The 15,992-nt window shown below is 35.6% G+C and overlaps 1 protein-coding gene across 3 annotated transcripts in view; it reads right to left on the bottom strand.

The window, feature by feature from the left end:
• PRMT3 (protein arginine methyltransferase 3) overlaps positions 1 to 15,992 on the bottom strand; it is a 94,691-nt gene that overhangs the window by 26,352 nt on the left and 52,347 nt on the right. For all 3 annotated transcript variants that reach the window (XM_066251130.1, XM_066251132.1, XM_066251131.1), the window contains 2 exons: positions 13,299 to 13,486; positions 11,240 to 11,326 (listed from right to left, as the gene is read on the bottom strand). In XM_066251130.1, coding sequence (XP_066107227.1) covers positions 11,240 to 11,326; positions 13,299 to 13,486 — 275 coding nt within the window. The remainder of the gene's footprint in view (positions 1 to 11,239; positions 11,327 to 13,298; positions 13,487 to 15,992) is intronic.

Below are 15,992 nucleotides of genomic sequence, written 5' to 3'. Positions count from 1 at the left end.
CAGGACATACCAGTTGTTAAAGGGGACGGGGGGGGGGGGGCATTCTGTATTAGTTATGTTGCTGTGTTAGTGACGTAGAAATTAAAAACGTGACTATGCAAAACTGTAGGGAGAGCAAGTGATTTTGCTTTGATAAACAGCTGATTTGCATATATGCAGCATTTTGAAAGATGGTCTCATTCTCTACTACATTAGATACTCAAGTATACAAATTGGTCAAAGAGTTTTCATTGCATACCTCGGCCAATAAAAAAACTGGTCAGTTCAATAATGATGGAATAAGTAAATCAATGTATGAAATGACAAAATCCCAAATCCCCATAATCAAATAGATAAGTTAAAAGTAAACTTAAACAAACAGCCCTTTCTTTAAGGCAAGACAGGAAAGTGAATGGCAATATAAACTGGATCATTTTATGAGCATTTTCTATGTGCCAGACATAACAATAAAAGCTTGTACATATTATTTCATTTAGTACTCAAAATAATACCCAGGAGGTAGGTACTGGTATCATTATCTTCTCTTTTCATATAAAAAATTTGAAGTTTGGAGAAATCAAACACATCTTCTTTTTTTTTTTTTTTTTTTAAATAAATTTTTATTAATGGTAATGGGATGACATTAATAAATCAAGGTACATATATTCAAAGAAAACATGTCTAGGTTATTTTGTCATCAAATTATGTTGCAAACCCCTCGCCCAAAGTCAGATTGTCCTCCGTCACCCTCCATCTAGTTCTCTGTGCCCCTCCCCCTCCCCCTAACTCTCTCCCTCCCTCCCTCCCATGTCCTCCCTCCCCCCCCACCCTTGGTAACCACCACACTCTTGTCCATCAAACACATCTTCTAAAGTCATGCTGGCAAACCCGGCCCATTAGATCTAAAGCGTTTAATCACAGTGGTATATTATCACTATTAAAACTTTCCTTTTTGATTTTAACCATTTTCAGAAAACTCCCTTCTATTTCAAAATTGATCCTTTACTTACTCATATGTCTTCTAAAAAATTGACTGATTTTGGTAAATATTGTTATGAGCCCTCTGGTATATATAACAAAATTTATTTTTCCAATTCCACGAGGACTAATCCTCCTTGGGAATACATCGGTATACCTATATCAGACATCTGAGAACATTAAGTACCTAAGGATTTTTAGAAGAGCTGAATGCCAATATTTACAATGGTTTCTGACAGAGTGTAAGTCAAAAGGAGTCTGAACTGGGAAGATTACTTCCATACAGGTCATTTATACCATGGCAAACTGCTTGAATCAAAGAGGAAAATACCTAGTCAAACTCATTTATTATCACAACCTAATAACTCTAATTGGCAGCCTCTGAGATAAGCCTCTGAGAGAACTCCCCTGACATCTCTAATCAAGAGTCCATTCTTATTGATTATTTGATAAATAAACCATTTTCATGCTTATTGCTATGCTTGAGATAAATATTCCAGTCCTGCTTGAGTGTGATTATTTCTCTCAAGGTCTCAGAGCTTTTATTATCCCCCGCCAAGTACTAAGTCCTCCCACAAAATGTAGCCACTATTCTGATATTTATAACCATGTATAAATTTAGCTTGTTTTGAAAATTTAAATATAGAAACTTTTCTATATGATTTATTTTGCTTTTTAATGAATATTCTGTTTATGAAAACCCTTTATGTTGCAGCATATAATGAAGATCATCTTTTTTGTTGATGTATACTACTCCATAAATACACCATTATTTATCCATTCTACTACTATGAATGTTTTGCTTGTTTCCAGTTTGGGGCTACAGTGAAGAATGCTGCAATAGACATTCTTCTATTTATTTTTCCATTGATTTGAGAGAGAAGCGTCAACTCCTTTTGCTTAGTTGTTACATTTAGTTGTGCACTCACTGATTGCTTCTTGTGTGGCCTGACCAGGAATTGAACTGTGACCTTGGTGTGCCAGAATGATGCTGTATCCATTGAGCCACCCAGCCAGGGCCTGGACATTCTTGTTCATGTCTTTTTGGTGAACATATGAACACATTTCTATTGTTTAAAGACTTAAGTGAGATGTTAAGCCATAGGGTAAACATGTGTGCTCAGCTTTGGTAGCTATAGAAACAACTTAATCTCAACACAGTACCTTTGCCTCATCACTGTGAAGCATTTCTTATAAACTTTCAACAGTATGATTAAAAAAAAACATGGAAAATTTCAAACAGACACAAGTATAGAACCTGTGAGTACCTATCACCTATATTCAACAGTTATAAGTATTTGGCATATTTTTTTTAAGTGAGAGGAAGGAAGATAGTGAGGCAGACTCCTGCATGTGCCCCAACTGGGATCCACCTGGCAACCCTGTCTGTGGTAAATGCTTGGGTATGGAGCTATTTTTAGCCCCTGAGGATAACATGCTATGACCAACCAAGCTATCCTCAGTGCGCAGGGGCATGCTCAAATCAAGTGAGCCACTGGCTATGGGAGTAGAAGAGGGAGAGAAAGGGGTGAAGGCAGGAAAGAGAAGCAGATGGCTGCTTCTCATGTGTGCCCTGATCGGGGGTCAAACCCAGAACATCCATACACCAGGCCAATGCTCTACCTACTGAGCAACTGGCCAGGGCCAGTATTTGGCATATTTACTCCATCTATTCTCCCTCTGTTCCCCGTCCCCTTTTTTTGCTGAACTATTTTGAAGCAATGTCTGACATCATGGGGAGATCCTATATACTTCAGTTTATAGCTCTAAAAAATATAGACATTTTCTTATATAGCCACAATGCTTCTATTACATGGAATCAAATCTCAATAACTCTTTGGTTTACTCAATATCCATAAGGTGAATTTTAATATGTATCCCCATTAATGCTTCATGATGGAAGAAATATCTGGCTTGTTACATTTCCAAAGTCTTGCAGTTCTGGGAACATAATACAATTAAAAAAACAGTTCCTGGGCCATAAAACACCAAGCCTAGACTCAACCAGCTCTACAAACAAAACACCCAAATATACAGACATAATGAGAAGGCAGAGAAGTGCAATCCAAATGCAACCACAAGAGAAACCTTCAGGAAATAAAATGAGTGATATGAAAATAACCAAACTTCTGGATATGGAGTTCAAAATAATTATTGTAAGGATGCTTAGGGATCTTAGAACAACAATGGATGATCATTACGAACACCTAAATAAAGAAATAGCAAGTATAAAAAAGGATATTGAAATATTAAAAAAGAATCAGTTGGAGATGACAAATACAATATCAGAAATGAAGATCACAATGGAAGGAATTAAAAACAGGATGGATAGAGCTGAGGATCAAATCAGCGAGTTGGAGCACAACTTGAATGAAGGCAAGAGGGCAGAGAAGAAAAAAGAAAAGAGACTCAAAAAGTCTGAGGAAACACTTAGAGAGTTCTGTGACAACATGAAGAGAAATAACATCCACATCATAGGGGTTCTTGAAGAAGAAGAGAAAGAACAAGGAATAGAGACTTTGTTCAATCATATCATAGCTGAAAACTTCCCTAAATTAATGCAGGAGAAACTCTCACAAGTTCAAGAAGCACAGAGAACTCCGTTAAAGAGGAACCCAAAGAAACCTACACCAAGACACATCATAATTAAAATACTAAAGCTAAGCGATAAAGAGAAAATATTAAAAGCTGCAAGAGAAAAAAAAGCTATCACCTACAAAGGAGCCCCCATAAGGATGACATCCGACTTCTCAACAGAAACACTTGAGGCCAGAAGGGAATGGCAAGAAATATTCAAAGTAATGCAGAACAAGAACCTACAACCAAGACTACTTTATCCAGAAAGGCTACCATTTAAAATTGAAGGAGAAATAAAAAGCTTCCTAGACAAAAAACAGAACAAAACAACAACTCAAGGAATTCATTACAAACAAACCAGTGCTGCAGGAAATGTTAAGGGGCCTATTGTAAACAGATCAAAGTGGGAAAAAAATTTAGCAAAAGAGGAATACAGCTTTAAAGAAAAAAATGGCAATAAACAACTACATATCAATAATAACCTTAAATGTAAATGAATTAAATGATCCAATCAAAAGACATAGGGTAGCTGCATGGATAAGAAAACAGGACCCGTACATATGCTGTCTACAAGAGACACACCTTAAAACAAAAGATGCACACAGATTAAAGGTAAAAGGATGGAAAAAAAAACATTTCATGCAAATGGAATTGAAAAAAAAAGCTGGGGTAGCAATACTTATATTAGACAAAATGGACTTTAAAACAAAGGATATGGTAAGAGATAAAGAAGGCCACTACATAATGATAAAGGGAGCAATCCAACAGGAAGATATAACTATTATAAATATCTATGCACCTAATATAGGAGCACCTAAATATATAAAGCAGACTTTGATGGATATAAAGGGTGAGATCAACAGCAATACTATATAATAGTAGGGGATTTCAATACCCCACTAACATCACTAGATAAATCCTCAAGAAAGAAAATTAACAAAGAAACAGCAGACTTAAAGGACACACTAGATCAACTCGATTTAATAGATATCTTCAGAGCCTTTCACCCTAAAGCAGCAGAATATACATTCTTTTCAAGTGCTCATGGTACATTCTCTAGGACAGACCACATGTTAGGGCATAAAAGTGGTCTCCACAAATTTAAGAAGATCGAAATCATATCAAGCACTTTCTCTGATCACATAAAACTAGAAATCAACCACAATAGAAAAGCTCAAAAATTCTCAAACACATAGAAACTAAATAGCAGGTTGTTGAATAATGAATGGATTAACAATGAGATCAAAGAAGAAATAAAATAATTCCTAGAAACGAACGATAACGAGCATACAACAACTCAAAATTTATGGGACACAGAAAAAGCAGTACTGAGAGGGAAGTTCATAGCACTACAGGCACACTTTAAGAAGCTAGAAAAAGCTCAAATAAACAACTTAATCCTGCATCTAAAAGAACTAGAAAAAGAATAGCAAGTAAAGCCCAAATGTAGTAGAAGGAAGGAAATAATAAAGATCAGAGCAGAAATGAATGACATAGAGGCTAAAGAAACAATACAGAGGATCAATGAAACTAGGAGCTGGTTCTTTGAAAAGGTAAACAAGATCGATGAACCTTTAACTAGATTCACCAAGAAAAAAAGAGAGAGGACTCAAATAAGTAAAGTTAGAAACGAGAGTGGAGAAATAACAACTGACACAACAGAAATACAAAATATTGTAAGAAAATACTATGAAGAACTGTATGCCAAAAAACTAGACAACCTAGACAAAATGGACAAATTCCTTGAAACATACAATCTTCCAAAAATCAATCTGGAAGAATCAGAAAACCTAAACAGACCGATTACACCAAATGAGATAGAAACAGTTATCAAAAAACTCCTAACAAAGAAAAGTCCGGGGCCTGATGGCTTCACAAGTGAATTCTACCAAATATTCAAAGAAGAACTAACTCCTATCCTGCTCAAGTTATTTCAAAAAATTCAAAAGGAAGGAAGACTTCCAAGCTCCTTTTATGAGGTGAGCATAATTCTGATTCCAAAACCAGGCAAAGACAACACAAAGAAAGAAAATTATAGGCCAATATCCCTGATGAATATAGATGCTAAAATCCTCAACAAGATATTAGCAAACCGGATCCAACAATATATGGAAAAAACCGTACACCATGATCAAGTGGGATTTATTCTGGGGAGGCAAGGCTGATATAATATTCGCAAGTCAATCAATGTGATTCATCACATAAACAAAAGGAAGGGGAAAAACCACATGATAATTTCAATAGATGCAGAAAAAGCATTTGATAAAATCCAGCACCCATTCAAGATCAAAACTCTCAGCAAAGTGGGAATACAGGGAACATACCTCAACATGATAAAAAGCCATCTATGACAAACCAACAGCCAACATCATACTCAATGGGCAAAAATGAAAAGCAATCCCCTTAAGATCAGGAACAAGGCAGGGGTGCCCCCTTTCACCACTCTTATTCAACATAGTCCTGGAAGTCCTGGCCACAGCAATCAGACAAGAAGAAGAAATAAAAGGCATTCAATTTGGAAAGAAGAAGTAAAACTATCATTATTTGCAGATGATATGATATTGTATATAGAAAACCCTAAAGTCTCAGTCAAAAAAACTACTGGACCTGATAAATGAAGTCAGCAAAGTGGCAGGATATAAAATTAATACTCAGAAATCAGAGGCATTTTTATACACCAAAAATGAACAGTCAGAAAGAGAAATTAAGGAAACAATCCCCTTCACTATTACAACCAAAAATTAAAGTACCTAGGAGTAAATTTAACCAAGGAGGTTAAGGACTTGTACTCGGAAAATTATAAAACATTGATAAAAGAAATCAAGGAAGATACAAACAAGTGGAAGCATATACTGTGCTCATGGTTAGGAAGAATAAACATCATTAAAATGTATTACCCAAAGCAATTTATAAATTCAATGCAATACCAATTAAAATACCAATGACATACATTAAAGATATAGATCACATATTCCAAAAATTTATATGGAACCAAAAAAGAACACGAATAGCCTCAGCAATCTTAAAAAAGAAGAATAAAGTGGGAGGTATCACACTTGCTGATATCAAGTTATACTACAAGGCCATTGTACTCAAAATAGCTTGGTACTGGCATAAGAACAGGCATATAGATCAATGGAATAGAACAGAGAACCCAGAAATAAACCCACAGCTCTATGGACAACTGATATTTGACAAAGGAGGTAAGAGCATACATTGGAGTAAAGACAGACTCTTTAATAAATGGTGTTGGGAAAATTGGACAGCTACCTGCAAAAAAAATGAAACTAGACCACCAACTTCCACCATTCACAAAAATAAGCTCAAAACGGATAAAAGACTCAAATGTAAGCCGTGAAACCATAAGCATCTTAGAAGAAAACATAGGCAGTAAGCTCTCCGACATCTCTCGAAGTGATATATTTGCTGATTTATCTCCACGGGCAAGTGAAATAAAAGACAGGATAAACAAATGGGACTATATCAAACTAAAAAGCTTTTGCACAGTTAAAGACATTAAGAACAGAATAAAAAGACAAACTACACAATGGGAGAACATATTTGACAATACGTCTGATAAGGGGTTAATAACCAAAATTTATAAAGAACTTGTAAATCTCAACACCAGGAAGACAAACAATCCAATCAAAAAATGGGCAAAAGAAATGAATAGACACTTCTCCAAAGAGGACATACAGATGGCCAATAGGCATATGAAAAAATGCTAAACATCACTAATCACTAGAGAAATGCAAATTAAAATCACAATGAGATATCACCTCACACCAGTCAGAATGGCGCTCATCAACAAAACAACACAGAATAAGTGCTGGCGAGGATGTGGAGAAAAGGGAACCCTCCTGCACTGCTGGTGGGAATGCAGACTGGTGCAGCTTCTGCGGAAAACAGTATGGAGATTCCTCAAAAAACTGAAAATCGAACTGCCTTTTGACCCAGCTATCCCACTTTTAGGAATATACCCCAAGAACACCATAAAACGGCTCCAAAAGGAGAAATGCACCCCCATGTTTGTGGCAGCATTATTCATAATAGCGAAGATCTGGAAACAGTCCAAGTGTCCGTTAGAGGACGAGTGGATTAAAAAGCTTGGTACATATATACTATGGAATACTACTCAGCCATATGGAGTGAAATAAGTAAATCAGAAAAAACTAAGAACTATATGAATCTATACATAAATGGGACATAAAAATGAGATTCAGAGACATGAACAAGAATGTGATGGTAATGGCGGGGGGGGGGGGAGATGGGGTGAGGAAGGAGAGAGAGGGGGTGGGGGGAGGGGAGGGGCACAATGAAAGTCAGATAGAAGGTGACAGAAGACAATCTGACTTTGGGGGAGGGGTATGCAGCATAATCAAATGTCAAAATAATCTGGAGATGTTTTCTCTCAACATATGTACCCTGATTTATCAATGTCACTGCATTAAATTTAATAATAATAATAATAATAATAATAAACAGTTCCTGGGAATAAATGAAGAGATTTAAGTATCCCAACACCATCTAAGCCTAACTATACAAAGATTCAGGTTTCAGAGAAAAGCAAGTTTAGGACCACGGCCTAGGTCAGATGGTCGTTCATACAAGGAGAACCTAAAACTACTGGTAGAGGTAAAATCGCACAATGCTCTTCCCCCTCAACACATAAAATTTACTTAATGAAGCCTATTAAAATATATACCAGATGTCCCACTGAAGTCTATGATGCAAGTTCAAGACAAGTCTTACTATTTCTAAGCAGCACAGATGTGTTTTAATAATTAGTTTCTTTAGGTGATTAGCTTTGCAAGGTCAAAATTAGGTCAGTGTACAGCCCAAAGTACTAAGAACTGATTTAATACCCCAAAATGAGTTTGGAATTAATGGGTTTGTAGTAACGGAGATTTTCCAAAAGCCTGGACAGAAGATTTACAGAACGCTACTGCACAGAAATAGGCTCATCTTGATTTTTTCTGAAGCCATTAGAAAAATTTAAAGCTTAATTAAAAAGTAAAATGAAAACAGAGTACTATGAGTAAGGACTCACTAAAGTTTGAATTGTTAACACTTAAAAGTTTCTTTTAATAACATCTGCATTAGTCTTAGAAAACAGTAACTCAAAGAGCTGGTTTTACTCCATCCAAAGATAAATTTGTCTTTTGAGCATTTATCAAGAATATCATTCTTCAATAAAAGAGAAGAAAACAAAAAGAAAATGAGGATTGGGGGGTAACATGCAATTTATTACTGGTTCACTGATAAATTTTATTTTTATTTATTTTTCCTAACTTTATAAAAAGCTCCTAGCCCAGGTCACTTGGCTCAGTGGATAGAGTGTTGGCCTGGTGTATGGATGTCCTGGGTTTGATTCCCAGTCAGGGCACACAGGAGAGGTGACCATCTGCTTTCCCCCTCCCTCCCCCACTTCTCTCCCATTTCCCCTCTCACAGCCAGTGTTTCAGCTGGTTTGAGCATAGGCCCCAGACGGGGGCTGCCAGGCAAAGCCCAGTCAGGGAGCATGCAGGAGTCTCACTATCTCCCCTCCTCTCACTTAAAAAAAAAAATAGGTTCCAATTTCTAGTAGGATGTAGAGGTTTCCAAAAGACCCTAATTCTGATGCAACAACAAGAAAACATTGCATAAATTAAACAATCATATTTTTCACTAAAACTGTCGACAAGCCTTGGAAGCATAGAAATCTAAACATACAATTTCCAAAGAGGGATGAGCCTTTCCTAGCTGAGCAGACAGAAACAGTGCCTTTTATACATGAGGGCATTTATCCAATGCTCGGACTGTGGGAGGATCGGGAAAAAAAAGCCAAAATCATAAGCACAGGAACTTTGTTGAAACAAGGGGAGCTCAGCCAATTTTTTACGGCCTGGTCTAGGCTAGTATGGTGCACAGGAATTTAGAAGTCTGAAAGGCAGAAATAGTTCTCTTTGCAAAACCAATAATGTGGAGGAAGCTGGTGGTTGTGCTCCAAAGCAGGGAGAGGTTTCTTTTCAGTGCTTAGACTCCAAAGCCAACATTTTCAGCAACTACACAGTTCACCATAACATTACTTTCAACCTTGCTATTCCAGAAACTCTTGCCCAAGAAGATGAGAGTCTTTTGTTTCAGGCACCTCGAGACAACCAAGAGCCTTTAAACTAATCCTGAGAGTAAATACATCTTCTTGAGAACAGAGGCTCAACTAGACTGCTTATTCTTCAAGACTCACTCTAAAGCCCAACCCTCACAGTGTCCACTCTTCTCAGTGAGATACAGAACCATGCCCGATCCAGATCAGGACTCTTCCTCTCCCTCCAACCCCTTGCTCATTGAGAGACCCACTGAAAATCAGATCTCCCAAACTCATAAAATCCTGACTTTGTCTTCTTCCCTAAAAATAAGCTTTATTTTGATGGTCTTTCCAAGAAATCGGCAAGAGAAAAGGGCCTGATCCTGACCTAAAGACACTGGACGTTACCAGTGGTACAAAGCCCTGACCAAACTCAACTCCAGATTAGGTAAAACAATCAGCCTTTCATCTTAGTTACCTGGTAGGTAAGTGGAGGCTCTTCTCAGAGAAAATATTACATACTATAGTCTGTACTATTCTTTTATATAATGTGCAGCATAAAATATAAAATTATAAAACATGAGAAGAAAAAAATATTACCCATAAGTAAAAAGAAAGAAAGCAACAGAAGTAAACTCACAGATGGCTTAGGGAATTTACAAATAGACCCTTAAAAATGATTATAACTATGTAATGGAATTTAGATTTTTAAAAATTGATCAAATTGGTTAAAAAGATCAAACTGATAATTCAAAAAAGGAAAACAGGAATTATGGAACTAAAAAACACAGTATTTAAAATAAAAATACTTAATGGTTATCTTAATAGGAGAAAGAATAAACGTGAAAAAAAGAACAGTGAATTAAAAAAAGAGGTAAACTGAAATTACGCAAAAGTGAACTTATTAAATGACCATCATACTTTAGACCTTTCCTTAAATCTTTTCATCTTTGGAAAGAGAATAGGCTTATTTAAAATAAAACCTTTTTTGAAGAGGTGAAGAGGAACAAAGTTTTTTTTCTTCCTCATGGAATACTGGCTGTAATATTGAATGACACCATCTTTCTTAAAGCAGTTGATTAGTTTGTGGTACAGGTTACCTAGGTTACTTGAACAAAGGAACAAACTAGGGAGTGACAGAACTAAACGTGAATCCAGATCTAACTTTTCTTAAACTTACAGTTTTTCTATTATATCGGGCTGATTTTTGAAAGAAAGATAAACCATCAGTTTATTTTTCACACATAAATATAAAAGATTACACCTAATAATATCTTAGTTCCATCTCAATTGAGTGTTAAGAGTTACTGGGAGGAGCAGGATATGAACTTTGGTCTATGAAGATAAAGCTGAGTGCTCTCAACTAATTATATTCTAGGTAATAATAAATAATTGATAAAGAAAAATCATTATGTAAACATGGTTTCCTAATACTTTCTCTTCTGAACTAAACTAACTTTTCTTTAAGTCTACTGACCTATTAAAAGAGATCTGTTCAATAGCCTAACAAAGGCAGAAATAGACTGTCAAAGGCAATAATCTATTTCATTTGTCACAAGAGGGGTAATTAATTCATTAGCTAGTGACAATCAACTGCCCTGCTAGTGAAATTTGTGGAAGTAGAACAGAATAGCTCACCGTGCACAAGGATGTCTTTGTGATCCTTAGGGTAAAATCTGAAGAAAACTCCAAATCTGAGATAGATGTCGTATGGCAATCTATATGCTATCCATTAAAAAAGAGTGGAGAAAAGAATTTAGTAAAAATAGTAAAAACAGAAATGAAACAAACAGATAAATACTTCCTTGTATGTAAAAAGGATTACTGTAAACCAATGTTCTGCAAACTAATCGTTTGCACCCCACTTTGGGGATGTTTCCAAATTTAAGGGCTAATAACATTAGCATTTAGTTAATTTTTTAAAATGAAATTAGTGTTTTTTACTTGGACTTCTTTTAAGAATAATATATATCAAATCATGGCTCTGATATGTTAAAGTTTTTTTTTTAAGACATGCTAAAAGTACTTTCAAATAAAAAATGTTTTCTATGTTTCAACTAAAATTCTGTACACACTAGTGGTATACATTTGCTATAAATTGTGTGGTAACAGTCAATATTTTTATAGGAAATGCCAACTCAAAAACATACTACTGAAAAGGACAAGGTGTTTTAGAATTCATTTTGTAACTGCATTTGAAGATAAGTTTGTTAAAAATCAGCAAAACCAACCATGATGATTCAACTAAAACAAATGACCAAATATCTTTATTTTCCCAAAGTGCCCTGGTTCAAGTCCTTTTCCATTTTCCTATGGGGAGCAGATGGAATCGGCTATAGCAGTGTGACCAGAGCATGCTGCAAAGGCTGTCGACAGCTGATTTAGCATGAGAAGATTGTAACACAGTGAACACCATTCATATGACTATATATCTGAAGCATTATTCTATTTTAAATAGTTTGAGAAAATTTAAAAGTTACAAAAGTGGTTGCCTTTTATTTATAGGGAGATTGAGAACATAAAATAAATTGTATTTACCTAAACAAACAAATAATTGATTAATGTCTAAAAAAAAAGAAAGTATAATTTTTAAACACTTTCAATTTTCAGTCCTAAATTTTCTATTTCAACTGTTCACTCATAACAGTTTTGGACATTTAAGCAAAGAGATCACTAGAGAGAAACATTAGCCCGCCCCTCCTCCTTCTGCTCAGTCATCCCTTCTGCTCAGCCTTAGGGTTGAGTCGGCTATAACTGTACACTCCTACTCTGGGCCAAAGAAGCCAAATAAATCCCTTACTATCAGTACCAGAGCACAAAACAGTCCTATAATCATTAACCAGCCTGTTTTGTTTTTTCTTAAAAGCTGAATGCAAATTTAATCAGCTTTGATTGCTCTTGTTGAAAAACTTTACATGTTTATTATTCTATGCTAATTTTAAACACTTTACCCATTTAAGAAAATTAATAAAACAATTACTGAATATTGTCACTGTGCAGAGAACAATTATTGATGCTAAGACAAGTAACAGTGTAAAAAAGAGGAGACAATGTTTGAACTGAACACTAAACAAGCTATACTTATTTATCTAACTAAAACAAGCAAATTAAAGGGTTTTTAAGAAAAATATGTTATTATTCAACCCATTTAAATTTGACATAGCAAATGTCATAATAATAAGTACGAGATACTTATCAGGCGAAGAATAAGATATTAAAACACTAAAGAAATAGACTGAAAAGACTGAACATAGTAGGGCTTCAGCTTCAGGACACATTCACTGCAACTACACTGAAGGACTGGGAGAAATCTTAGTTAGAAAAGCTAAGGTGTGTGGAATATTTGCTACGAATGAATTATTTGGCTATAAAAGCCAGAACAAGGCCAGGAGATGGCGATGAAGCAGAAATGACAATAAAGCAGGACTTTTCACCTTCACTAAGTCAAAGTAAATGACTCAACCCGAGTATAAGGAACGTCAATATATAAACAGACGTGATCTCAAAGGGATGATACAATCAACTGGCGAATCTTATAACTTTAAGTTTTGTTAGACCGATTAAAATAGGAAGAATAATTGGTGTTTGAAAGCTCACATATAAAATCAACATTTTTTCCTACACTGAACTCACAAATGAAACTAAGAAAAGTGGCAATACATACTGATAAAGAAAATAAAATTGGTGAAACACCTACCTTAATACTACAAGGGTCTGAAATAAGAGTCTTTGGATCTAGAATTTCCACAACAGCTTCTGGAATAACAGCTTTCTTCATGCAGGACATGTTGAAGCCATAGACATCATCCCAAAAGGCAATTCTATCAGCATGTTTGTTCACATCACTAACTGCCACAAGGCTGATGGTGCAAACATCAGGGTAGACTGTAAGAAATAAAATGCCCAGTAATTTGACATTACCTCACTTTATTACAAAATATAGTTTTAAAAAGCTAAATATAAACACCAAATGCATCAGTATGGATTACTGGCAATTGATTCTAGCAGTGGGGGATTTACAGAAGTGTAGATCACAGAAAACAAGTTCCATCTTGTAGCCCCCTTTTGAAAAAAAAATTCATTATTATGATGGTAAGATTACAATAAGGATTTCACTGATAGGTGGCTATTAAAATAATTAAAAGAGGATGGCATAATTAGATAACTCTGAAATTAATATATTTATTAATATTAAACTTAAGATACTAGATCTTTATACATTCCTCTGAAACATTCAGAAAGAGACAAATTATTTAAGATTTTGTGATGTGTAAAAAAAGTCATGTGATAGAATTTTATAGTTGTGTAGAAGACTAGTTCATATCACTATCTCTTATTTATATTTTTATAAAAGAGAAGTAGTAATGAGCATCAAGTATGTGCCAGTTAAGTTAATCTAACTACAGATACATGTCCCTACTCTCAAGAAATGTATATTTAGACATTTTTGGCAAGTGAACGGGCAATTATTTGTGAGGTAATAAATACTAAGAAAGGGGAAGTATAAGGTACTAAAGGAAATCACAGAAATAGCTAATTCAGATTTGGCTACAGAAGGAGAACAGGGGTATAATGTGAGATAGAACTAAAGACCACGTCAGTTAGGAGTGGGGAGAGGAGTGTTTTGTAGAGCAAGCAGTGTGCATATGGGCTCACAATGAATATACACCGCAATCTGAGAGAAACAGTGAGACACAGGAGCAGGAATCAAAGAAACATGGCTAGGCAAATGACGTTAGTCAACTGGACTTTATTTTAAGCATGATGATAAGCCAGTGAAAAGTTTTACAGAAGGTAGCAACTTAATCCAATTTTTGTTTTAGAAATGTCATCTGGAGTGCAATGAGGAGAGTGAAAGGGAGTGTGCAAGATGAAGACAGAGACAGAATAAGAGATCAGTGTAATCATCCAGGTGATCTGAAGCAGATCTTCCTATTAAAATAGGAAGAATAATTGGTGTTTGAAAGCTCACATATAAAATCAACATTTTTTCCTACACTGAACTCACAAATGAAACTAAGAAAAGTGGCAATACATACTGATAAAGAAAATAAAATTGGGGTGTGAGGGCGGTGGGGTAGAAAGGAGGAGATGTATTCACAGGCTATTTAGGCGGCAGAACTCAGGACTGCTAGACAGACTGGCTGGGTGTGAGGGCGAGGATCAGGGAAGAGCCAGGATGACAGTTTTTAGCGTTGAAAACTGGGCAGAGTGTGGTACCAACTGTTACAATAGGGAATAATTGTGGCAGGTTAAAGAGGCATATGAGAGTTCAATGCTTATGAGATAAACAGGTAAAAATATCCAGTAAGTAGCTGCATAGACAGGTGTTAAACTCAAAAGAGATGAACTGGGTTCAAGATATAATTTGGGACCATGAACATAAAAAAGGAAATATAAGTTATGGAAGGCCATGAGGTTACCTAGGGAAAGTACATGATGAGCACCAGAATTTAAGACATGGGTAGAAGAAAAAGATGCTGAGAAGAACCATCTGATAAGTTGGGGCCACAGAATTTAAGAAGAAAACTAAGTGTGTTAAGAGCGGTAAGAGAAGAGAGTAACTTAGGGAGAAACTCTTTTAATAGCAAGTCTTTATAACAAAAGTTTAAAAATAATACTAATTTTTCTGACTAATAAATAACAAACTTAACTTTATCCTTCAAATATGATATATCATGAATTAAAATATAAATCACATTTTTCTATACCAACAAATTAAAAGCAAGTATGAATGTACTAAAGAATTGCACAAAAGAAGTAATTTCTTGACTATTAACTAGCCTTCAGACTTAAACAGTAGATAAAGAACTCTCCTTCCTCCAAACTTTGTTTCTAGCCACAGCCTTAGGAATTTTATTCCTCAATGACAGTGGCACTAAATTATCTTCCAAATAAAGCCCATGATAAGATCTGCTCGCATCAAAGCAATTGCTTCTTCCACACCTGACACACGAGATACCTTGAAAAAATGCTGGTGCTATGCCACTGGTGAGAAGCTTCTCAAGGCAGATGTGAGAGCTGCACAGGGTACAGGCTACTGCCGTGTAAATTCAGTACTTCTGCTCTCCTCTTCCTCCACAGACATGGTAAACCTCTGGCCTGTGCTTGAATTCCCGATTGACAGACATTTTTCAAAGTCATTGATTTGTTATTGAAAATGCTAACTCAGCAAGAGTATCAGCTACAGGAAAATACATTTAGTTTCTTAAACTGTATCCTTAAGATGAGAAATACTGAAGAAGAAATAGAATTCTGGAGCAACTTTAGATCTGGACACTTCTTTATGCATCCTTTGTGGGGCTTAGTTGACAATCTTAAAAGCTGTCCCACATTATGCTCTGTGATTTCATCTTTAATGAGGATCATAATAAGGATATAGATGAGGGGT

The sequence above is a fragment of the Saccopteryx bilineata genome, chromosome 1 (genome assembly GCF_036850765.1).
Source record: "Saccopteryx bilineata isolate mSacBil1 chromosome 1, mSacBil1_pri_phased_curated, whole genome shotgun sequence".
In the NCBI taxonomy this organism is placed as follows: Eukaryota; Metazoa; Chordata; class Mammalia; order Chiroptera; family Emballonuridae; genus Saccopteryx; species Saccopteryx bilineata.
Note: the sequence above shows the minus strand (reverse complement) of the source record. Positions and strands in the feature narration are given on the sequence as shown.